This window comes from Ahaetulla prasina, chromosome 2 (genome assembly GCF_028640845.1).
Source record: "Ahaetulla prasina isolate Xishuangbanna chromosome 2, ASM2864084v1, whole genome shotgun sequence".
Lineage (NCBI taxonomy): Eukaryota > Metazoa > Chordata > Lepidosauria > Squamata > Colubridae > Ahaetulla > Ahaetulla prasina.
This window is the reverse complement of record NC_080540.1, coordinates 1,993,121-2,018,542: the sequence shown is the minus strand read 5'-3', so window position 1 is coordinate 2,018,542 and position 25,422 is coordinate 1,993,121. Positions and strand designations below refer to the sequence as shown.

The 25,422-nt window shown below is 43.3% G+C and overlaps 2 protein-coding genes across 2 annotated transcripts in view; one reads left to right on the top strand and one right to left on the bottom strand.

Annotated features, from left to right (window-relative positions):
- Window positions 1-208: 208 nt before the first annotated feature.
- The window catches only part of LOC131193641 (zinc finger protein 845-like), a 30,366-nt gene continuing 5,152 nt past the window's right edge, over window positions 209-25,422 (bottom strand). The window contains 9 exon segments of the mRNA XM_058174068.1: window positions 209-1,888; window positions 4,645-4,774; window positions 6,202-6,269; window positions 6,386-6,500; window positions 7,293-7,894; window positions 8,247-8,340; window positions 9,454-9,552; window positions 18,973-20,303; window positions 24,205-24,334. Of these exon segments, the coding sequence (XP_058030051.1) occupies window positions 510-1,888; window positions 4,645-4,774; window positions 6,202-6,269; window positions 6,386-6,500; window positions 7,293-7,894; window positions 8,247-8,340; window positions 9,454-9,552; window positions 18,973-20,303; window positions 24,205-24,238 (3,852 nt within the window). The 5' untranslated portion in view covers window positions 24,239-24,334 and the 3' untranslated portion in view covers window positions 209-509.
- LOC131192675 (uncharacterized) overlaps window positions 8,899-25,422 on the top strand; it is a 371,955-nt gene continuing 355,431 nt past the window's right edge. The window contains exon 1 of the mRNA XM_058172052.1: window positions 8,899-9,239. The gene's annotated coding sequence lies outside the window, so the exon portion shown is untranslated. The remainder of the gene's footprint in view (window positions 9,240-25,422) is intronic.

The following is a 25,422-nucleotide window of genomic DNA, read 5'->3' as shown; positions in this document are numbered from 1 at the left end:
AATTCTTAGATGGATTAATGGGGGGGGGGGCGGTCCTGAGTGAGCCTCCCCCAAGAGGGTCCTTAAAAGGTCTGTTCCGGCTCCAAGTACTTTGCTAACAATTTCTGAGTTTTGAGAGATTGTTTTTAATAACTCTTAATTTAAAATGGGGCTCTAATCTGGTTACCACCCACACAAAGAACAACATTTCAGGTGTGGGCTGTTTTTCATAATAAGCCCATTTGCATCTGGGAACATTAAAGATCTTTGTGGAATAGCTAAAAAGAAGGCAGTGGCTTTACAAAGTGAAAATTGTGACTATTTGAGCAAAAATGCAAATTCTGGATGAGAAAAAATATTTCAGCAAGAAAATGGATGGAGCATTTTTAGGTAAGTGGAAACTGAAGAGTTTCAAATTGGCATTTTATTGTAAAACACCTTCAACTCGTATAGATTACTTTTAGTAGTTAATTCATCCTTCTGAGGTTGCTAAAATGAGGACCCAGATTGCTGGGGACTTTGCAAACTGCTCAGAGATAAAGTGGTAAAGCATTGTGGAGTAGTATATAAATCGAAGTGGAATTGCTATTGCTATATAGTTTCTCCTGAGCGTGGATCCTTTTATGAGAAGTAAGAGGACCATTCTGAGCAAAGCTCTTTCCACATTCCATGCATTAATACGGCTTCTCTCCTGAGTGGATCCTCTTATGGGAAATAAGATTTCCTCCTTGAGCAAAGGTCTTTCCACACTCCATGCATTAAAATGGCTTCTCTCCTGAGTGGATATTTTTGTGTCTTCTAAGTCCATTGCTCTGAGCAAAGCTCTTTCCACATTCCATGCATTTATACGGCTTCTCTCCTGTGTGGAGCTTTGTGTGTCTTCTAAGGCCACTACAATAAGCAAAGGTCTTTCCACACTCCATGCATTTATACAGCTTCTCTCCTGTGTGGATGATCTTATGGGAAATAAGACTATCTCTTCGAGCAAAGGTCTTTCCACACTCCATGCATTTAAATGGTTTCTCCCCTGTGTGGATCATCTTATGGGAAATAAGATGACTTCTTTGAGCAAAGGTCTTTCCACACTCCATGCATTTATACGGCTTCTCTCCTGTGTGGATCATTTTATGGGAAATAAGATGACTTCTTTCAGCAAAGGTCTTTCCACACTCCATGCATTTAAATGGTTTCTCCCCTGTGTGGTTTCTTTTATGTTTAGTAAGTGTACTGCTTTGAGCAAAGGTCTTTCCACACTCTGTGCATTTAAATGGTTTCTCCCCTGTGTGGGTCATCTTATGGGAAATAAGATAATCTCTTCGAGCAAAGGTCTTTCCACACTCCATGCATTTATACGGCTTCTCTCCTGTGTGGAGAATCTTATGGGAAATAAGATTATCTCTTCGAGCAAAGGTCTTTCCACACTCCATACATTTTAATGGCTTCTCCCCTGTGTGAATCCTTTTATGGATAGTAAGTTGCCCGCTTATTCTAAAACATTTTCCACATTCCAAACATTTATAAGGTTCCTCTTTTGTGTCAATCGTTTTTTCAGATGTAAGGAAGTTATTTCCAAGAGAAAGAATGAATGTCCCATTGTAATTTTGTCCGTTGTGTCTTCTTATAGCATCTTCTCCTTTGTTTTGGGTTAAATAGTGTTCATTTACTTGTATGTTAGCTTTGATTAGCTTCACACTTTTCTCAACATATTTTTCCCTTATTTTCTCTTGTTGGGCAAGAAAGTCTTCCATCGGAGTATCTGTGAAAGATGAACTTTCCTGATTCCAATTCTTTGTCTGGTTTCTCTCATGGCTTCCTAATTCCATTCGAATTCCAAACTTCTCTGTTCCATCTTTAGCATAGAGCACTTGGAACAGTTGACAGAAATCTTGATTCTCCTGCCCATTATTACCTTCAAAGCAAAAGGGAAATGAAAATGATCACAAGGTTAGAGAAAAAAATCAAAGTGTAGAAAGTCAAATGAATTTACTTCTGAGTTTCTCTGAAATTCCATTAGGTGATATGTTTGCATGCTTACAGTGGTGTGATATAGACATGATGATTTCTATATTCATAAGTCATGAAAGCTTTGAAAATATCTAGAAAATCTCTTTCTTTACAATTATCTATGGTAAAGGTAAAGGTTCCCCTCGCACATACGTGCTAGTCGTTGCCGACTCTAGGGAGCGGTGCTCATCTCCGTTTCAAAGCCGAAGAGCCAGCACTGTCTGAAGACGTCTCCGTGGTCATGTGGCTGGCATGACTCAACGCCAAAGGTGCATGGAACGCTGTTACCTTCCCACCAAAGGTGGTTCCTATTTTTTCTACTTGCATTTTTACGTGCTTTCGAAACTGCTAGGAAGAAGTTGGGACAAAAAGCTCACACAGCAAGATCAATAGAATAAAATTGTTTTCAAGGTGTTTGTATAGCTTTGGTTACTTTTCTTATATATATATATATATATATATATATATATATATATATATATATATATATATATATATATATATATATATGCAAATCTCACTCAGTCAGTTTTGAGTTAAGGAATAGAATGGAATAACAAGAGTTAGAAGGGACCTTGGAGGTCTTCTAGTCCAACCCCCTGCTTAGGCAGGACCACTTCAGACAAATGGTTATCCAACATCTTCTTAAAAACTTCCAGTGTTGGAGCATTCACATCTTCTGGAGGCAAGATGTTCCACTGATTAATTGCTCCATCAGGAAATTTCTCCTTAGTTCTAAATTACTTCTCTCCTTGATTAGTTTCAACCCATTGCCTTCAGGTGCTTTGGAGAAAAGCCTGACTCCCTCTCCTTTGTGGCAGTATTGGAACACTGCCATCATGTCACCCCAGTCCTTCTTTTCATTAAACTAGACATACCCAATTCCTGCAACCGTTCTTGATGTTTTAGCCTCCAGTCCCCTAATCATCTTTGTTACTCTTGTCAACATCGTGGCGAGCAAAACTGGATGCAGTATTCCACGTGTGGCCTTACCAAGGCATTATAAAGTGATATTAACCCTTCACGTGATCTTCATTCTATCCCTCTGTTTATGCAGCCCAGAACTCTATTGGCTTTTTTGGGAGCTGCTGCACACGGCTGGCTCATATCTAAATGGTTCAACTATTATTGAGCAGGGTACCAATGTATACTGTATCTGTAAATTTTGTTTTTCTTGCCTAAATGTATTTATTACATTTCTCAGCAGAGAACTGTGAGAAATGAAATAATTTTGAAACAATCTCCTTCTTCCTTGGTGAATCTTGGAGCAGCTGCTCCACGGTGTCCGTCTGGCAGGCGGGACCCCTGCTCGGCCCGTTCCTTGATCCCAGCGATGAGACTTTGGAGCGAAATCCCTTGCTGAAGCCTCCCATTGGCTTGTAAACGCTCTTTGCACTGAGACTGGAAAGGTTGGAAAGCTTCAAGAATAGCTATTTCCCTGCCCCAAAGTCTCATCAGCTTGCAAGGGCTCTTTGGCCGGATCAGGTACAGGCGTCAGTTCGCAGATAAGAGGCCTAAAGTACTTTAGTGCGAGATCACATGAGACCAATAGTGCAAGATCTCAGGCTACTAATCTTGCGTGATCTCACACTGCAGTACTTTAGGCTGATGTTTGTTTAAGAACTGAGGACTGCGCGAGATCCAGGGCAAAAGTCTTTAAAAATGAACAGGCCTTCCCTCTCTTTGCAAAGCACTTTGCCCTGGATCTCGTGCAGGCCTTGGTTAGCAGAGAACAGAGGCCTAAAGCACTGTAGTGCGAGATCACGTGAGATCAATAGTGCTAGATTTCCCACTACTGACCTTGCGTATCTCTCATTACATTAGGCCTCTTTTTTCTGCAAATGCACCGAAATAGGCAAAGGAACTGACAGCTCGCCACATTTTCCCAATGTGGACCATAAGACGCATGTAGGTTTAGAGAAGGAAAGCAAGAAAAAAAATACTTTTTGGCCTCTGCACATTCTGTTTTTCCCCTCCCTGATGCCGGAGAAGGCAAAAATGGGACACATGGTGGGTTTGGGAGGCCAAAAACAGGCCCATATTCGCTCTGTAAGATGCATAGACATTTCCAGCCACTTTTTTGCACCGAATGTTGCACCGCCTCTGCTGTCATTTGTAAGTGTGAACAACGGCCGTGGTTCGGCAACACACATAATTTCGGGATTGGGTCTCAAGGACTAGGAAGAGAGCTGGTCGTAACTTGGAACGGGCGCTAGGTGAACTGTCATAACTCAGAGATTACCTGTACCCTAGGATGGTCTGAGTCACACTGCATGAGGCCTTTGCTCTTGAATTGGATTGGGAGAATGCTCTTCCATGGGCTGAGTGTGAAAGTTCTGTTCTCACACAATTTTGGAGGTTTCAGAGAACAAATGACAACACCTTCCTCTCACATGACCTCCAGAGGACACATAAAAGCAACCTCGTCCTTTTTAGCCCCCACAGATAAATTCAAGTAGAAATGAAAAAACAGAGATAAGAAATGGCAGAGAAAGCATCTAAGCAAAGAGACATTGACTCCTTCCTTCCTTGGAGTACAAGAAGGTCAGATCCCTTCCTTCTCCCTCCCAGGAGACAGTATCTGATTAATGTTTTTTTAATAAAAAACTAACTATAATCTGTCTTCTCCAACTCTCTGATTGGGGACTAGAGAACTCTTACCCAGAGAGACCACGTTCCTATGGTTTTCCAGCATGACTTCCGAATGCAGCGCTTTCTGGTCCGGATCCAGAAGAGACCATTCCTCCTCAGAGAAAGACACAGCCACCTCCTCGAAGGACACAGGACTCTCCTGAACATGGAAAAAAGAACAGAACAGAATTCGCAAGATCTGTTCATCTTCATCAATGATTTAGACAAGAGGATAGAAGAGGAATTCATCAAATTGGCAGACAAGACCAAATTGGCAGGAATAACAACACTCCAGAATATAAGCTCCAGGTATAGAAGGATCGACAGATTGGGCCCCATCTAACAAAACGAAATCAACAGTGAGAAATGTAAGGTTCTACATTTAGGAAAGAAGAACCAAATGCACAGGCATAGAATAGGTCAGTGATGGCTAACCTGTTTCTCTTTGTGTGTCAAAAACTTAAACATATAAAGAAAGGTTGCTGGCATTGGGTATGTTTAGTTTCATGAAAAGAGCATCCAAGAAGTAATGGATGGAAACTATTCAAGGAGAGAACCGACCAAGTAAAGAGAAATTTTCTGACAGTGAGAACAATTAATCAGTGGAATGACTTGCCTCCAGAAATTGTGGATGCTCCAACACTGGAGGTGTTTAAAAAGAAATTGGACAGCCATTTATATGAAATGTTATAGGGCTTCCTGTCAGAGGAGGGGGTTGGACTAGAACAGCTGTCACCAATGGGTGGTCCGTGGACCACTGGTGGCCCACGAGAACATTTTGGTGGGCCACAGAAAAATTATTAGTGGTCCACAAGATTTAAAATTATGAATTTAGTGGTCCCTATGGTCCAAAAGGTTGGAGACCCCTGGACTAGAAGACCTCCAAGATCCCTACCAACTCTGTTATTCTGTTCCATTGTTCCAAAATTCCCAATATGCACTAAGTTAAATGGCTGTGCGTCACACAAGTCCTAATTTTAGGTGAGAAAATGGGCAAATCTGAAAATTGCTTTCACTGAGGAAGTCTGGGGAAGTTTGATCAAGTTCCTTAATTCTACAAAACCTTCAGTGCCTTTCAGTAAAGTAATCCCACTTCTGGATTAACTGACCTATCACTCTGTCTATCATTGATTGATCTAGTAGTCTGAGCCACTGGCTGAAAGGAATAAAACAAAGAAGAGAAAATTACAAGTTATAAATGAGGGGTTATAAAAATGATAATATGGCAATGTGAGTATTTATTTTTCATTAGTCTTGCACCATTCCGAGTCAAAGAATTACCCAAAAAAGAGAGTCTGCAGCAGCTACTGTCACTGTGATACATTTATTCCAATTTCTTGAAAGACTTTAAAAAAATTCCTTCTTGTAAACTCAAAGATGGAGGACTACCTAGCAGAACAAAATAACCAGAGGAAGCTATGCCGGCTGACAGCAACTTGAAGCTGCTATTCTGCTCTCCATGTTGTGGAAGAACACAAAAATAACCCAGTCCAAACTAGGGGGGGAAATAGAAGGAGAAAGCACTCTGCACACCCGCTTCATTTTCTGAAAGGAGAATAAAAATCTAATAAATTTTCCCTTTCTTACTTGATTTGGAGGGTCAATCGCTGTTTGATCTCCATCATAAAAACCAGAAAGCTTCATTCTTTGTTTCTCTGCAAGGAATAAAGAATTTCAAAATTCATAATTAACAAAATAGGAAGAGATATTCTATAGAAGAGAAGAGAAAGCGAAGGGAAGACAGATGGGTCATCGGAGGATCTTCCATTACCTTCTGAGGTGTCCTGACTTGGATCTTCCCAAGGGATCCTCCTGAAAAATAGCTCCTGAGAGGGATTTGATGGGTTCTTCTTTCCCTCAGGATCTCTGACCTCCACAGTGCAACACTTCAAACAGGAGGAAGGAAAAAAGAAGCAGAATTAATGTACATCACACGAAATAAAATGGATTATTATATTCAGAACACAACGTCAAAGCCCCCAATATCCATCAGTGACGTTGAGTGAGAAAACAGTGGAACAATGTCCTACAAGAATTGGTGAATTGGTGGACTGATATATAATGGACTGGAAGAAGAATGGTTTTTTTTTGTTTTTGGAAGGGGAGTTAAGGTCTTGACTTATGTTGTATTTTAATTTATGATTGTTAATTTTATACCCTGTACTTTGTTCTGGGAAGTCTGGGAGGGAGATGAAGGATCAATGTAAAGGAATGATTGAAGATATGTAATTAAGAAATAGAAATAATTTGAAATGAAAGCGGGGCTGCTCAGCTGCCATTTCAGAAGGAATGGAAAAGAGATAAGAAGCAGGTAGGAAAGAGAGGTAGAAAAGGGAAGGGAGGAAGAAGAAAGAGGTTGAAGGGTGGAAGAATAGGAAGAGGAACTGAAAAGCGAAGGAGGAAGGATGAAGAAAGTAGAAGAAAGTGAGAAGGAGGAGGAAGGTTTGTTAAGGATGATAGCTGCAGGTCCGAATAAGTAACAAATGAAAGTTAATGATTAATGTTGAATAAGAGACTGTATATTGAATAGGTTGTTGGAAAATGAAAATAAAACTTTTTACATAAGAAAAGAATTGGTGAATTGCCACATAGAATGAATGTCAGAGAAGTTTGGGAAGGAGGGGTGAAGGATTCAAACACATTCTTTATTCCCTTTTGAGCTCCTTAAAGTCTGTCACCTGCAACTGGACCTGCTCCTTCTGCTCCTCCGCCTGGCTCAGGAGGAAGCCTTCAGCCAGGGCCACTGCCTGGGAGCTGGTCTCTGCTCCACACTCTCGCACCCACCCCTCCATCTCTGAGGGCAGGAGAGCCAGGAGATGCTCCAGAACCACCAGGTCCAGCATCTGGGCTTTGGTGTGTTTTTCTGGTCTCAGCCATCGCCTGCAAAAGTCATGGAGTCGGCTGCAAAGTCCTCGGGGACCCTCAGCCTCCCGGTATTGGATGAAGCTCCAGGGCTGAACTTCTGAAGGGAGGATGGTTTCCTCCTCCAGGATCTTCTGCCCAGTCCTTGTCCAGAGCTTCCCCCCCTTTCCAGGCTGAGCAACTGAAGGGCCTTTTCCGGCTCCCTCCTTTCCCAAAGGTTGTGTCTCCATTCTTTCTCTCTCCTGCAGAGCAACTCCAAATGGCTCCAAGGACTCTGGTGGGTCTCCAGATGCCTTTTCCTTCACGGGACCATTTCTAGGCCGCAGGACTGATCCCTGCAGGTGATTCCGCTCTTTTTTTCTCTCCCAAGAGAAAAGTTTGCCTTGGAAAGACCACAAATGGCTTCCAGTTTCTGTATCTGAGATGGGAAGAAAAACAGAAAGAATTAGAAAGTGGGATTCAGCCACTGAGTGACCTTCACCCAACCTGCCCAGAGCCTCAAGCAGCTCATCCCAGCGCAGGGCCGAGGTCCCCAGAGCAGGGCCGGGAAGGAGGCCGCTGGAGAGGTCGCCTCGCTTCTCTCCCCCTCCGGAGACAGGATGGGGTCCTCGGGGAGCCTGGTGCGAATCCTGGCTTTTCCTCGCCCGGCTTCTCTCCTCTCCTGTTGGGCCTCCAGCCGACCTCCTCCTCCCTCCCCGGATCCCCGGTTCCCCCTGCAGGGAGAGGGGGGGTTGGGGAGCATGGGACCCGGGAAGAGACCCCCCCCTCACCTGGGACACGTCTGGATGTCCCTCCGCCAGACTCTCCCGCAGCCTCTCCGCCTCCTCCGGGGTCCCAGGGATTAAGGAGAGCGAGGGCGGAGTCCTAGAGAGGCAAGCGTTTGTGACGTCACTTCCTTCTCAGCCTCTTCTGGAGTCAGATGTGACGTTCGCCCTCCAGTGGGCCAATGGGGAAGCGCCTGTGGTTCCCTTCCCTTGGCAGAGGGCGCCCCCTGGTGGACTTGGGGCGAAGTGCCAGGATGGTAGAAAGGGCGGGAAAGAGGAGCGCGTGGGAGGGGGAAGGGAGAGGGCGGGGATGATGGGCATGGGAGTAGGGGGAAGAAAGGCCCCTCTCTCCATGGCTCCCTGTCAGACAAAGGCTTCGACCTCTGTGCTTCTTCTCCCGCTTTCATATCAACCCAAATGCATTCCAGAGCGATTTGGTTGATTTCTTATATATAGTGCACCTCCACTTCCACCTCTTTCCTTCGGTCTGCTTCTTATTGATAGAATAGAAGGGAAGGGAAGAGAAAATAAAAAATAAATGTTCTTTCCGGCAGCCCCTGAGATACTGGAAGATGCCGTCATCTCTCCCCAAAAGAGAAAGTGGCCCAAAGGTCTTGAAGACCCCGTTGCGGCTGAGGGGGGGAGGGCGGGCTCCCGCCTGAGGGGATCTGCGCTCTGATTGGTTGCTGCGGGTGGAAAGGAGGCGTTTCCCTTTTTTCCCGCCTTTTCCTTCTGGGCGCTGTTTCAGATTTACCTCAGAATGTTCCTTTGTGTCTGCTGTGGATGTGAAATACATTTTATATTGAAATAAAATTAAAAGTTTATGTCCGTGTCTCCCACTTCCTTTGGAGAGCAGCTGCATATTTATTTCCTCCACATTAAACCTCTTCAATTGCCCCTTCCAGTCGGGGGTTTCTATTTTATCCCCTGATAGTGTCGGAAGAAAAATCAGCTCCAGTTCCAAGAAGGGAATAAAATGGAGGCTGCTTAAGAAAGGAGGTTTATTGACGGGCAGAAGCAGCAACTGTCTGAGACAGAATTCAAGAGAGCTGGAAGGGACCTTGGAGATCATCTAGTCCAGCCCCCTTGCTCAGGCAGGAGAACCTCTAGCATTTCAAACAAGTGGCTGAGAATCGTGAAGAGGAAAGAAAGTGGGAGGGGGAGTCCCTGTGGAGCTGCCATGAAACCCCCTTCAGCTGCAGCCCCTCCGTACCCGAAATGATCCCCCCTCCCACTTTCTCCGCTTCTCTCTCTGCGCCGAACAATCCTTCAGGGTGACGTCACAAAGGACTCTGCCCGGAGACTGATGACGCTAAAAAGTAAAGAGAATTCCCATTGGTTACTGCCGATTGTCCAGGCCACTCAAAAAGGCTCACTGCCCCACAATGCAGAACCATGGATTCCTGCGCTGGATGAGAAACGAGGAGAAGCCTTCCTCACTCAGCTGGAACCTCTTCACTGGGTGGGGGGGGGCAGTGGTGGGATTCAATTTTTTTAACAACCGTTTCTGTGGGCGTGGCTTATTTTGGGGTGTGGCTTGGTGGTCATGTGACCGGGTGGCCATGGCTATGGGCATAGAAACTACTCAGTGGGCTAAAAAAAGTCATTTCTGACCCGTCCTTGCACTTATGACCATCCTCACATTTATGCCCATTGCAGCATTTTTAACAACCATGTCAGTCATTTCACAACTGCTTGTCTTCACCACGGTTACAAGATAGGGCGCAAAATGTAAAATGTGAGGACAGTTGTAGGTGTGAGGACCGCTCAAAAGTGTGAGGACAGGTCAAAAATAACTTTTTCAGCCCTCTGAGTAGTCCCTATGCACAAAATGCTGCAACAGGCATAAATGTGCATAGGGACTACCCAGACATCACTTTTTTTTCCCCTCAGAAATCACTTTTTTCTGTCCTCTTTTTTCAGCCCTTTTCAGATGGCTGAAAAATGTGATTTCTGACAGGTTCTCACACTTTTGACCAGTCCTCACACTTATGACCGGTCATCATTTATGCCTGTTGCTGCATTTTTAATAACCATGTCACCATGGTAACATAACCACATGTTACCATCTAGACTGGCCGGGATAAGAACACTTGCCATTCTTCAAATCATGGATGTACTCACCAGCGGAACTTCTTGGTCTGCGAGATTCCCCCCTCTCGCAGATGTGACCCTCCACTCTATCAAGGGCCTACCTCGATGCCAGAATTTGGAATCCCAAGAGGTGGCATGCGGCAAAGAAAGGACTCAGGAGTTTTTTAAAATCGTTTTTTAAAGGGTTTTTAAGGGGAGGGAGGGTTAGGATGGGTTTTGGAGGAAACCCGTCAGGGACATGGCTAGACCCTGCGAGGGCTCGCGGTATAGTTGCGGTAGGTTCGGAGGCGAAGGAGGAGGCTGAAGCTCAATTCTATGGGGGCTATTCCATCGACACGGTAATTGGGAGGGGCAGATATGGCGGAAGCGGGGGCCCGCATCTTGTTCGGGGAGTGTGGGCTCGCTGTTTGCGAGCGATCATGCACTCCGGTCCCTCTGACTTCTCTCGTTCCCCGAGTGGCTGGAATCCCCAGAGCCTGGACCTTCGGCTGATGTTATGTAATGCCAGGTCCGTGGTGAATAAAGCCCCCCTTATTTTTGATCTTATACAAGAGGGGGGTGCGGACCTGATTGGCATTTCGGAGACCTGGTTGAGCACGAAGGGGAGGTGCCCCTTGTAGAAATGTGCCCACCGGGCTTCCGAGCATTTCATCAGCCGAGGGCCCAAGGTAGGAGTGGGGGGGTGTCGGTTATTATTAACGAAGGTCTGGATCCGAGGGAGGTCACTGTACCACAGATAACCAGCTGTGAGTCTCTCTTTGTGAAGTGGGGCCAGGGGATGCAGGTGGGCTTGCTGATTACGTACCTGGCTCCTTGCTGCGTGAGAAGCAGCCCTGCCCGAGCTGTTGGATGTGATAGCCGGGATGGCGGTTGATACCCCCAGACTTATGGTTATGGGGGGCTTCAACCTGCCGTCGGTTGGTGAAGCATCAGCAACGGCCCGGGAGTTTATTTATTTATTTTATTTATTTATAATTACATTTCTATATCGCATCATCTCCCGGAGGACTCAGGGCGGTTTACAGCCAATATTAAAATACACACACCAATACAATATAAATATAATAAATAACAATATTTAAAAACAATTAAAAACAAATATTTACTGGCCGAATCACTAAAACGGTCAAAGACCGATTAAAACCCATTAAAATTTCGCTAAAATATGTCTTAGGCTAGTCCCGCTCGGTGAAATAATAGTCTTCAGTTCACGTTTGAAGGCCCGGAGATCGGGGAGCTGGCATAACCCCGGACGTAGCTCGTTCCATAGGGCTGGTGCTGCCACAGAGAAGGCCCTCCCCCTGGGGGCCGCCAACCTACATTGTTTGGTCGACGGCACCCTGAGGAGGCCCGCTCTGTGGGAGCGCACAGGTCGTTGGGAGGCAATCGGTGGCAGGAGGCAGTCTCACAAATACCCCGGTCCTAAGCCATGGAGCGCTTTAAAGGTGGTAACCAGCTTCCATGACGGCCTTGACCTGACCCAGTTAGTTAATGGTCCCACTCACATCGGGGGAAACACTCTGGATTTGATTTTTGTTTCTGGACAGTGGTTGAATGATCTAGAATTAGGGGACTTAGTTATCAAACCCGTCATGGTCAGATCATTCGCTCCTTCGACTCGACTTCTGAACTGCCATCCAACACCGCAGGGAGACGGGGCCAATGCGTTGGTTCCGTCCCAGGCGCCTGATGGACTCGGAGAGGTTTCTGACGGAGCTTGGGCCATTTCCTGAGGATCTAGCTCACGGCTCGGCTGAAGAACTAGTCGTCGCCTGGGAAAAGGTGGCGGCAGCGGCTTTGGACCGCATCATGCCTTTGCGGCCTCTGATCCGACGCCGATCTCGACTGGCTTCTTGGTATTCTGAGGAGCTGAGAGATGAAGCGCCGGAAAAGACGCCTAGAGTGGATGGAGGGCCAGCCATTCTGAATCCGATCGAACACTAGTAAGGTCTTATATTCAGACCTATCTAGTGGCGATACCCTTTCATGGATTACTGCCTTGTCGTGGCGAAGGGGCTTGCGTAGCTCAATGAAACTATGAGCTATGCCGTTCAGGGACACCCAAGACGGACAGGTCATAGCAGAGAGTTCTGACAAAACGTAATCCACTGGAGAAGGAAATGGTAACCCATTCCAGTATCTTTGCCATGAAAACCCCATGGACAGTACCAAAAGGAAAAAAGATATGACACCGGAAGATGAGCCCCTCAGGTCGGAAGGTGTCCAATATGCTACTGGGGAAGAGCGGAGGGCTAGTACTAGTAGCGCCAGAAAGAATGAAGTGACTGGGCCAAAGCTGAAAGGACGGTCAGCTGTGGATGTATCTGGTGGTGAAAGGAAAGTCCAATGCTGTAAAGATTTTTTCTCCATAGGAACCTGGAATGTAAGATCCATGAATCAAGGCAAGCTGGATGTGGTCAAACAAGAGATGACAAGACTAAACATCGACATCTTAGGAATCAGCGAACTAAAATGGACAGGAATGGGCGAATTTAATTCAGATGACTATCAGGTATACTACTGTGGGTAAGAATCCCTCAGAAGAAATGGAGTGGCCTTCATAATCAATAAAAAAGTAGGAAAAGCAATACTGGGATACAATCCCCAAAATGACAGAATGATCTCAGTCCGAATCCAAGGCAAGCCATTCAATATCACAGTAGTTTATTTATTTATTTAGATTTTTATACCGCCCTTCTCCCAAAGGACTCAGGGCGGTGCACAGCCAAATTAAAACAGTACAATATACAAATTAAAAAGACAATTAAAATACATATTCAATAAATGGCCGAGAATTAAAACCGTCAGATTAGACCCATAATAAAATACCCCTATTAAAATTGTTAAAATCCAAAAAAATTTAAATTTAAAAATTTTAAATTTTTAAATTTTTAAAAGTTTAAAAATTTTAAAACTTCAAGTCTATGCCCCAACCACTGGTGCTGAAGAAGATGAAATTTACCAGTTCTATGAAGCCCTACAGCACCTTATAGAATTAACACCAAAAAATGATGTCCTTATCATCATGGGAGATTGGAATGCTAAAGTAGGAAGCCAAAAGATAACTGGAATAACAGGCAAGTATGGCCTTGGAGTACAAAATAAAGCAGGGCACAGGCTGATAGAATTATGTCAAGACAATACGATGGTCATAGCAAACACTCTTTTCCAACAACCTAAGAGACGACTCTACACATGGACATCACCAGATGGTCAACACAAAAATCAGATTGACTATGTGCTTTGCAGCCAAAGATGGAGAAGCTCTATGCAGTCAGTAAAAACAAGACCAGGAGTGACTGTGGCTCAGATCATGAGCTTCTTCTTGCAAAATTTAGGCTTAAACTAAAGAAAGTAGGGAAAAGCACCAGGCCACTCAGGTATGAACTAAATCATATCCCTGATACAGTAGAGGTGACAAATAGATTTAAAGAATTAGATCTGATAGACAGAGTGCCTGATGAACTATGGACAGAGGCTTGCAACATTGTACAAGAGGTAGCAACTAAAACCATTCCAAAGAAAAAGAAATGCAAGAAAGCAAAATGGCTGTCTGAGGAAGTTCTGCAAATAGCTGAGGAAAGAAGGGAAGCGAAAGGCAAGGGAGAAAGATAAAGATACACCCAGTTGAATGCAGAATTCCAGAGAATAGCTAGAAGAGATAAGAATGCATTCTTAAATGAACAGTGCAAAGAAATAGAAGAAAACAATAGAATAGGAAGGACCAGAGATCTATTCAAGAAAATTGGAGATATGAAGGAAACGTTTCATGCAAAGATGGGCATGATAAAGGACCAAAATAGCAGGGACCTAACAGAGGCAGAAGAGATTAAGAAGGGGTGGCAAAATTACACAGAAGAACTATACAAGAATGAGCTTAACATCCCTGATAACCACGATGGGGTGGTCACTAATCTTGAGCCAGATATCCTAGAATGTGAAGTCAAATGGGCCTTAGGAAATCTGAGTAACAACAAAGCTAGTAGAGGTGACAGTATTCCAGCTGAGCTATTCAAAATCTTAAAAGACGACGCAGTAAAAGTGCTACACCCAATTTGCCAGCAAATTTGGAAAACTCAACAATGGCCACAGGATTGGAAAAGGTCAGTTTACATTCCAATTCCAAAGAAAGGCAATGCCAAAGAATGTTGAAACTATCGCACCATTGCACTCATTTCACATGCTAGTAAGGTTATGCTTAAAATCCTACAAGCTAGGCTCCAGCAATATGTGGATCGAGAACTACCAGAAGTACAGGCAGGATTTCGTAGAGGCAGAGGAACTAGAGATCAAATTGCCAACATACGCTGGATCATGGAGAAAGCTAGGGAGTTCCAGAAAAACATCTACTTCTGCTTCATTGACTATGCTAAAGCCTTTGATTGTGTGGATCACAACAAATTGTGGCAAGTTCTTAAAGAGATGGGAGTACCAGACCATCTTATTTGTCTCTTGAGAAACCTGTATGCGGGTCAAGAAGCCACAGTGAGAACTGGACACGGAACCACTGATTGGTTCAAAATTGGGAAAGGAGTCCGGCAAGGCTGTATACTATCACCCTGCCTATTTAACTTATATGCAGAACACATCATGAGAAAGGCAGGGCTAGATGAATCAAAAATTGGAATTAAGATTGCCGGAAGAAATATCAATACTCAGATATGCAGATGATACCACTCTAATGGCAGAAAGCGAAGAGGAACTAAAGAGTCTCTTGATGCGGGTGAAGGAGGAGAGTGCAAAAGTTGGCTTGAAACTCAACATTAAGAAAACTAAAATCATGGCAGATAGATGGTGAAGAAATGGAGGTAGTGACAGATTTTATTTTCCTGGGCTCCAAGATCACCGCAGATGGGGACTGCAGCCAAGAAATTAAAAGACGTTTGCTCCTGGGGAGGAAAGCTATGGCAAACCTAGACAGCGTACTAAAAAGCAGAGACATCACACTGCCAACAAAAGTGCATATAGTCAAAGCTATGGTTTTCCCAGTTGCAATGTATGGCTGTGAAGGTTGGACCATAAGAAAGGCTGAGTGCCAAAGAATTGAGGCCTTTGAACTCTGGTGCTGGAGAAGACTCCTGCAAGTCCCTTGGACTGCAAGGCGAACAAACAAGTCAGTTCTAGAGGAGATCAACCCTGACTGCTCTTTAGAAGGCCAGAACCTGAAGATGAAACTGAAATACTTTGGCCACCTAATGAGAAAGAAGGACTCACTGGAGTCCTAATGCTGGGAAACATTGAGGGCAAAAGAAGAAGGGGACGACAGAGAACGAGGTGACTGGATGGAGCCACTGAAGCAGTAGGCATGAGTTTAAATGGACTCCAGAGGATGGTAGAGGACAGGAAGGCCTGGAGGAATGTTGTCCATGGGGTCGTGATGGGTCAGACACGACTTCGCAACTAACAACAACAAATGTAGATTGCATCTATTGCTTTCCCTTGATCAAGGTTTGTAGTCCATATGTTTTTGGAGTGGAGAAGTTGTAAGTTACATGATAATTTTTTTCTGAAACCAAATTGTTTATTAGAGAGTAGGTTGTTTGTTTCTAGGTGGAGTGTAATGGATTGGTTGATGATAGATTCCATTACTTTGCAGGTGACACAACATAGAGAAATTGGTCTGTAATTTTCAACTAGGCTGGAGTCTCCTTTTTTGAAGATAGGGATGACTGTGGCTAGAGACCAAAGTTTGGGAAGGGAACTAGTCATGAAAGCTTTATTAAAGATTATGCTTAGGAGTTCTGCTATATTAATTGAAAGTTTTTTTAAGAAGTATGCAAATAGTCCATCAGGCCCAATAGATAATGATGGTTTCAGGTTGCGAAGAGCTTTTTCAACATTATCTTCTATGAAGTCTATATGTGTTAAGTTGTTGTAGTCATTGTTAGTACAACTGGGGAATGTCGGATATGAGCCATCACTGTTTACAAAGACAGAGCCAAAGAATGTGTTAAAGAGGTTTGCTTTAAATGTTTCATCAGTACATTCTTTGCCGTTAGATTCTTTTAGTGGTGGGATGGATCTTGTTTCTTTAAGTTTATTGTTTACAAAATTATAAAAAGCACAATTGGAATTAGTGCGTAGAAGGTCTTCTTGGTTGGTGTGGTAAATGTTGCATTCAGTTTTTATTTGGTTGCAAATATTTCTGTAGCGGTTTTTGAAGTTTGCTACGTAGCCCTTTTTGTTTCTTCTCCAGAGGGATTTTTTTTTTGGATTGAAGCTTTTTTATTGATATGGGTAATTTGTTGTTTTTTAAATTTTGGTGATGATTTGTGGTACATATAGTTTGATGATATATTGATTTCAAGTAGGAATACTTTATAGTGGTCTTCTGCAGTGATACAGGTTGAGAATAGATTTTGCCAGTCAAGAAATGAGAGATCGTTGTTTATAAGGTCATAGTTGGCTTTTTTAAAATTGTAGTTAGGAGTACTATTAATATGACGGTTTATGTGAGAGTGTATATTGAGACAAAAGTCTATCATGCAGTGGTCACTGTTGGAAAAGGGTTCTTTTATTTGTAGTCCATAAATTGAGTTTGTGTTATTACAAAAGATGAGGTCGAGGCAGTTGTTGAGTCTTGTATTGTTAGTTACTAGTTGTTCAAGACCTAGGTTTGTAACTGCGCTGTATAGTGTAGTATGGATTGGTTCGGTTGTAATTCATTTGTTATCCAGTTTATAGAAGGTAGATTTAGGTCACCCAGGAAGATGAGAGGATATGGACAAGAGGTACCCCATGTTAGCAGAGGTTAACATATTTGCATGAGCGATGTCGTAGTCAGGGGCTCTGTAACATAGTATGAATCTAAGTGTGGTGTAGGTGGACAGGTCACATACAATAGTTTCAGGAAGAGAAAGTTTATGTGCAACTTGAATATTTTTTAAGTTCAGTGATTTTTTGTAAAAGATAGCTACTCCACCACCTCTGCGGTGTTCACGATCTGATCGAAGGACTTGATATTCTTTGTTTGAAATAATGGAGTCAGTGAGGGATGAGTTTAGCCATGTTTCACAAATAAATATAATATCAAATGTACCATTGTTTAATAAGAGGATAAATTCGGGTAATTTGTTTACAATACTTCCATTTATTGATGCTTAATGCATTTATTAATTCTTAGATGGATTAATGGAGGGGGTGGTGGCGGTCCTGAGTGAGCCTCCCCCAAGAGGGTCCTTAAAAGGTCTGTTCCAGCTCCAAGTACTTTGCTAACGATTTCTCAGTTTTGAGAGATTGTTTTTAATAACTCTTAATTTAAAGCAGGGCTCTAATCTGGTTACCACCCAGACAAAGAACAACATTTCAGGTGTGGGTTGTTGTTGTTTTTCGTAATAAATCCATTTGCATCTTGGAACATTAAAGATCTTTGTGGAATAGCTAAAAAGAAGGCAGTGGCTTTACAAAGTGAAAATTGTGACTATTTGTTTGAACAAAAAATGCAAATTCTGTATGAGAAAAAATATATCAGGAAGAAAATGGATGGAGCATTCAATCAGTGTAAATTGAAGTTTCAATCTGGCATTTTATTGAAAACATCTTCAAGTCGTATAATTACTTTTAGTAGGTAAACAAACAGACTATCAGACGGCATGAATCATTTTTATGGTCCAACTCAAAATTAACCTCATTTTAGACAAAAATGTACTGATAACATTTTGGGGTTCCAATTTGAAGAGATGGGAGTTGCTGGAGAGAGATTTTAATTCACTTCTGGATCCACTAGTGAATCGGAAGATGATTTTTTTTTCTTTTTAAAGACCCCCCAAAAATACAACTTTCTCTTTCTGTCCATCCAGGAATTGACGGAGCCCTGGTGCCTGAAGTCCTAAGTCCAGTATGAATCCTCGGCGGCATATATAAGTCTAAGTGGAATTGCTATTGCTATACAGTTTCTCCCGAGTGTGGATCCTTTTATGAGAAGATGACCATTCTGAGCAAAACTCTTTCCACACTCCATGCATTTATATAGCTTCTCTCATGTATGGATGTACATTTCCCCCCCCTAAAAGAGGGTAGAAATTTGGGTGCGTCTTATACACTGAATGTAGCAAAAAACACGAGGCACTAAGGCTGCGATGGTTTGTGGCAAGCCCTGCAGCCTGGAACAGCTGATTGGAGGTATTCTGGGAGGCCAATCCACCTGCCAATCAGCTGCTCATGCTGAATCAGGCTGCAAGAATATGCTGCAGCTGACCTGGCTGTTTTGCTATTTGTGGCAAGGACTCAGAGTTTGCAGCAGCAATCACATCAGATTCAGCAGGATTCCATAACTTCACTTTATATATAACATAACACATGAAGTAAATATACAATACCAAAAGCAGATTTTCCAACTTGGTAGTAAATACAAGCAAAACAGAAGCAGAGGAGAGGAGTTTCAGTTTCAAGCAGGAGACTAGTTTAGAGCACACAGCTGCAGAGCTAAGCCACGCCCAAGCTCCTTGCTGTCTCTTTCCTTGTTGCTCACACAGCAAATACTGTTTCAGTTTCCAAACAGCCCTCAACTCTCTCAAACACTGACAGGACGCTAGCCATATGAATACTGATAGATGCTGGTAGGCAGAGGCAGCATTTTTTCCCCTTATTTTCCTCCCAAAAAACTAAGGTGCTTTTTATATTCCGGAGCATCTTATACTCCGAAAAATACGGTGTATGGCTTCTCCCGTATGTGGCTTCTTTTATGGGAAATAAGACTACCTTTATGAGCATAGGTCCTTCCACATTCCATGCATTTAAATGGTTTCTCTCCTGAGTGGATCTTTTTGTGTCTTCTAAGTCCACTGCTGTGAGTAAGCATCTTTCCACACTCCATGCATTTATATGGCTTCTCCCCTGTGTGGATCATCTTATGGGAAATAAGAGTAACTCTTTGAGCAAAAGTCTTTCCGCATTCCATGCATTGAAATGGTTTCTCTCCTGTGTGGAGCTTTTTGTGTCTTCCAAGTCCACTACTCTGAGTAAACATCTTTCCACACTCCATGCATTTATATGGATTCTCCCCTGTGTGAATGATCTTATGGGAAATAAGACTAACCCTTTGAGCAAAAGTCTTTCCACACTCCATGCACTTATATGGTTTCTCCCCTGTGTGGATCATCTTATGGGAAGTAAGTGTACTGCTATGAGCAAAGGTCTTTCCACACTCCATGCACTTATATGGTTTCTCCCCTGTGTGGATCATCTTATGGGAAGTAAGTGTACTGGCATGAGTAAACGTCTTTCCACACTCCATGCATTTATACGGCTTCTCCCCTGTGTGGATCATCTTATGGGAAATAAAATGACCTCTTTGAGCAAAGGTCTTTCCACACTCCATGCATGTATATGGTTTCTCCCCTGTGTGGATCATCTTATGTAAAGTAAGTGTACTGCTACGAGGAAAGTTCTTTCCACATTCCATGCATTTATATGGTTTCTCCCCTGTGTGGATCATCTTATGGGAAGTAAGTGTACTGCTATGAGCAAAGGTCTTTCCACACTCTATGCATTTATATGGTTTCTCCCTTGTGTGGACCATCTTATGGGAAGTAAGATGCCACCTTGTTCTAAAACATTTTCCACATTCCAAACATTTATAAGGCTTCTCTTTAGTATCAATCACTTTTTGAGATGTAAGGAAGTTATTTCCAAGAGAAAGAATGAATGTCCCATTGTAATTTTGTCCATTGTGTCTTCTTATAGCCTCATCCCTTTTGTTTTGGGTTAAATGGTATTCATTTACTTGTACTTTAGCTTTGATTAGATTCACACTTTTCCCAGTATACTTTTTCCTTATTTTCTCTTGTTGGGCAAGAAAATCTTCCATCGGAGCATCGGTGGAAGATGAACTTTCCTGATTCCAATTCTTTGACTGGTTTCTCTCATGGCTTCCTAATTCCATTTGAATTCCAAACTTGTCTGTTCTATCTTTAGCATTGATCACTTGGAACAGTTCACAGAAATCTTGATTCTCCTGCCCATTATTACCTTCAAAGCAAAAGGGATATGAAAATGATAACAAGGTTAGAGAAAAAGATCGAACTGTAGAAAGTCAAATGAATTTTCTTCTAAATTTCTCCAAAATTCCATTAGGTTGTATGTTTGCAAGCTTACAGTGGTTGATGTAGACAGGATTTCTATATTCATGAGCCATGAAAGCTTTGAAAATATCTAGAAAACAACTCTTTCTTTACAATTATCTATATATATGCAAAGGGACACGGTGGCTCAGGGGCTAGGGCGTTGGGCTTGCCGATCGAAAGGTCGGCAGCTCAGCGGTTTGAATCCCTAGTGCTGCCATGTAACGGGGTGAGCTCCCGTTACTTGGCCCAGCTTCTGCCAACCTAGCAGTTTCAAAAGCACGTAAAAATGCAAGTAGAAAAAATAGGGACCACCTTTGGTGGGAAGGTAACAGCGTTCCGTGCGCCTTTGGCATTGAGTCATGCCGGCCACATGACCACGGAGACGTCTTCGGACAGCGCTGGCTCTTTGGCTTTGAAACGGAGATGAGCACCGCCCCCTAGAGTCGGCAACGACTAGCATGTATGTGCAAGGGGAACCTTTACCTATATATATGCAAATCTCATTCAGAGTCAGTTTTGAGTTAAAGAATAGAATAGAATAACAGAGTTGGAAGGGACCTTGAAGGTCTTCTAGTCCAACCCATTGCTTAGGCAGGAAACTCTACACCACTTTAAACAAATGGTTATCCAACATCTTGTTTAAAACTTTCAGTGATGGAGCATTTACAACTTCTGGAGGCAAGTTGTTCTACTGATTAAATAAATTGTTTCAACTTCTACCCTCAAAACCATACTATAGGGCACTGCACACCAGAACAACTAGACACAAGGACAGTTTTTTCCCCGAATGCCATCACTCTGCTTAACAACTACCGTATTTTTCAGAGTATAAGATGCAGCTTACCAGGTAATCATCTGGCTAGCGTCCTTAGTCTGGTCAGCTTCAGCACCTTAGTTTGCTGGATTTGAGTATGCGTGCATGTGTGCTTTTTATCCCCTGCTTGGGGATAAAAAACAGCTTCTAAAGCACAGCTGATCAAAGAGAAAAGCAGGCAAAACATGGAGTTCACTTCGTTAGGGCTGAAAAAAAGCTTCTAAAGCAGATCTGAGAGTCGGAGGGAGCAGGCAAAGTGTTAGGGCTAGAAAAAAGCTTCGAAAAAGCTACATTTGGAGTATAAGACATACCCAAATTTTCAGCCTCTTGGGGGGGCGGGGCGGAAGTGCATCTTATACTCCAAAAAATAAGGTAATTCCCACAACACTGTCAAATAATTTACTAAGACTATATTACTATTATTCTTCTCTTCCTTACTAGTATCTATCTCTTCCCACTTATTACTATAACCATGTCGCTTGTATCTTTCAATTTATATTGTTTTTATTTGTTTCCAAGTACGATTTGATAGAATGATTAGTAACCTTGACTTATGTTGCATCTTTTTATTCTTGATGAATGTTTTATTCTCCTTATGTACACTGAAAGCATATTCACCAAAGACAAATTCCTTGTGTGTCCAATCACACTTGGCCAATAAAGAATTCTATTCCATTCTATATAATTGTACTAACCGTCAGAACTTCTCCTTAGTTCTAACTTGCTTCTCTCCTTGATTAGTTTCCACCCATTGCTTCTTGTTCTACCCTCAGATGCTTTGGAGAATAGTTTGACTCCCTCTTCTTTGTGGCAACCCCTGAGATATTGGAACACTGCTATCATGTCTCCCCTAGTCCTTCTTTTCGTTAAACTAGACATACCAAGTTCCTGCAACCGTTCATATGTTTTAACCTCCAGTCCCCTAATCATCTTTGTTGCTCTTCTCTGCACTTTTTCTAGAGTCCCAACATCTTTTTTACATCGTGGTGACCAAAACTGGATGCAATATTCCACGTCTGGCCTTATCAAGGCATTATAAAGTGGTATTAACACTTCACATGATCGTGATTCTACTCCTCTGTTTATGCATTTTGTTTTTCTTGCTTAAATGTAGAACCTTAATTTTTTCACCATTGAATTTCATAATAATCAGGGGAAACATCCAAGGAGGAATTAGGAGAAAACTTAAGATTTATTGGGGTGGGTTAATTTCAGCAGAGACCTGTGAGAAATGGAACAATTTTGAAAGAAGTTACTTCTTCCCCGGTGTATCTTGCAGCAGCTGCTCCATGGTGTCCACCTGGTGGGTGGGACCCCCGCTCAGCCCATTCCTTGATCCCAACAATGAGACCTTGGAGCAAAATCTCTTGCTGAAGCCTCCCATTGGCTTGTAAATGCTCTTCATGCTGAGACTGGAAAGCTTGTGAGGCTTCAAGAATGGCTATTTCCCTTCCCGAAAGTCTCAGCGGCTTCCAAGGGCTCTTTGGCTGGATCAGATACAGGCGTCGGTTCACAGAGAGTGGAGACATATAGTACTTTAGTGCGAGATCACATGAGACCAGTAGTGCATGATCTCAGACTACTACTCTTGCGTAATCTCACACTGCAGTACTTTAGGCCTGTGTTCATTTAAGAACTGAGGACTGCACAAGATCCACGCAAAAATCTTTGAATATAAAGAGGCCTTCCCTCTGTTTGAAAAGCATTTTGCCCTGGATCTCATGCAGGCCTTGGTTAGCAGAGAACAGAGGCCAAAAACACTATCATGAGATCATGTGAGATCAATAGTGCTAGATTTCCCACTACTGATCTCGCGTATCTCTCACTACTTTAGGCCTCTTTTTTCTGCAAATGCACCAAAGTAGGCAAAGGAAGAATGGAGGCCTAACCTACTTTAGTGCAAGATCACATGAGACTAGTAGTGCAAGATTTCAGCCTACTAATCTCATGTGATCTGCAAATGCACAAAAACAGGCAAAGGAACTTATGGCTCGCCCCATCGTCGCAAGGTACTGTATTTTTCAGACCATAAAATACACCTAGGTTTAGAGAAGGTAATCAAGGGGAAAAAATGATTTTGCCCTCTGCGCATCCTGTTTTTGCCCTCCCTGGCATCCAGAAGCATTTTGCATGCAACACCAGGGAGGGCAAAAATGGGACGGGCGGAGGCCTCTGGAGGCCAAAAATAGGCCTGTATTCGCTTTATAAGACACACAGATATTTCCACCCACTTTTTTGGAGGAAAAAGTGCGCCTTATAGTTAAAAAATATGTTATGTCCCTGCAGGGTTGGGTGGGGGAATAGATAGGGCGAATGATGCAGCACCTCTGCTATCATTCGTAAGTGTGAACGACAGCTGTGATGCTGCAACACTCATAATTTTGGGACTGGGTCTCAAGTACTTGGGGGAGGGCTGGTCGTATTTTGGAACAGTCACTTAGTGAACTGTCGTAACTGGGGGATTACCTGTACCCTATAATGCTCTGAGTGACATTGCATATGGCCTTTGTTCTTGAATTGGATTGGGAGAATGCTCTTCCATGGGCTGAGTGTGAAAGTTTTGTTCTCACACAATTTTGGAGGTTTCAGAGGACAAATGACAACACACTCTTCTCACATGACCTCCAGAGGACACATAAAAGCACACTTCTTTCTTTTTAGCCCCCACAGCTAAGTTCAAATAGGAATGGAAAAACAAAGATAAGAAATGGCAGAGAAAGCATTGACTCTTTCCTTCCTTGGAGTTCAAGAAGGCCAGATCCTTTCCTTCTCCCTCCCAGGAGACCAGTGGTGGGTTGCTAGTAGTTCGCCTTGGTTTGGGCGAACCGGTAGCAGCGGTGACGGAAAGCTTCTGCGTATGAGCGAACTGGTAGCAAAGATAAGTGAAACCCACCCTTGCAGGAGACGATATCTGATTAGTGATTTTTTAAATAAAAAACTAACAACAATCTGTCTTCTTGAACTCTCTGATTGGGGACTAAAAAACTCTTACCCAGAGGGACCACGTTCCTATGGTTTTCAAGCATGACTTCCAAATGCAGCGCTTTCTGGTCAGGATCCAGCTGAGACCATTCCTCCTCAGAGAAAGACACAGCCACCTCCTCAAAGGACACAAGACTCTCCTGAACACAGAAAAAGAACAGAACAGGAGGATTTGCAAGTTCTATTCATCTTCATCACTGATTTCGACAAGAGGATAGAAAGGGAACTCATCAAATTCGCAGACAAGATCAAATTGACAGGAATACGAACACTCATGAAAATTAGCTCAAGATATAGAAGGATTGATAGATTGGGCCCCATCTAACAAAATAAAATCAACAGTAATTTTGGAAAGAAAAACCAAATGCACTGGCATAGAATAGGTAATACCTGGCTCAACAGTAGTAAGGGCAACAGGGATCTTAGAGTCCTAGTGGACAACCACTAAAACATGAGCCAGCAGTGTGCTACAGTTGCCCCAAAAAAAATCCCAACAGAATAATAGCCTGGATTAAGAGGGATGGAATCAATACGACATGAAGTGTTAGTACCACTTTATAATGCCTTGGTTAAGACCACAATTGGAATATTGCATCCAGTTTTGGTTGCCACGATGTAAAAAAAGATCTTGAGACTCCAGAAAGAGTGCAGAGATAGCAACAAAAATTATTAGTGGATTGGAGGCTAAAATATATAACGAACGGTTGCTGGAATTAGGTATGTCTAGTTTCATGAAAAGAATGACTAGTGGGTGACATGATAGTAGTATTCCAAGAAGCAATGGATGGAAACTATTCAAGAAGAGAACCAACCTACAAGTAAAGGCTTCTTTATCTTTCTTTACTTTAACCTACAAGTACAGGCTTCTGCCCATGCCCAAGATGGTGCTGCGGATCTGAGAACGGAGAATGGGACGGCGTCCTTCCCTGGCCGGGCCAGACCACGGAGACCGACACTGACATCTTCAGTGGCTAGGGGAACATCTCCTTAGCCTGGGTGAGTGTGGCCGATTTCGGATGAGGCCGGACGAGGCTGGACAAGGCCGGGAGTGAGTGGGGTTCCGGCGGCCTGGTCGGGTGGATGGCGTCGGCAGCGTCGGCGAGGAGTGGCGTCGGCATCAGCGGGGCAGTGTCCCCGATGGTGTCGGCGTTGTTTTCTGCCGCTGCGGCCTTCGGTGATGGCTAGCGGCAGCGGCGGGGATGTTTTCCATTGGCCTGGTCGGCCTGGT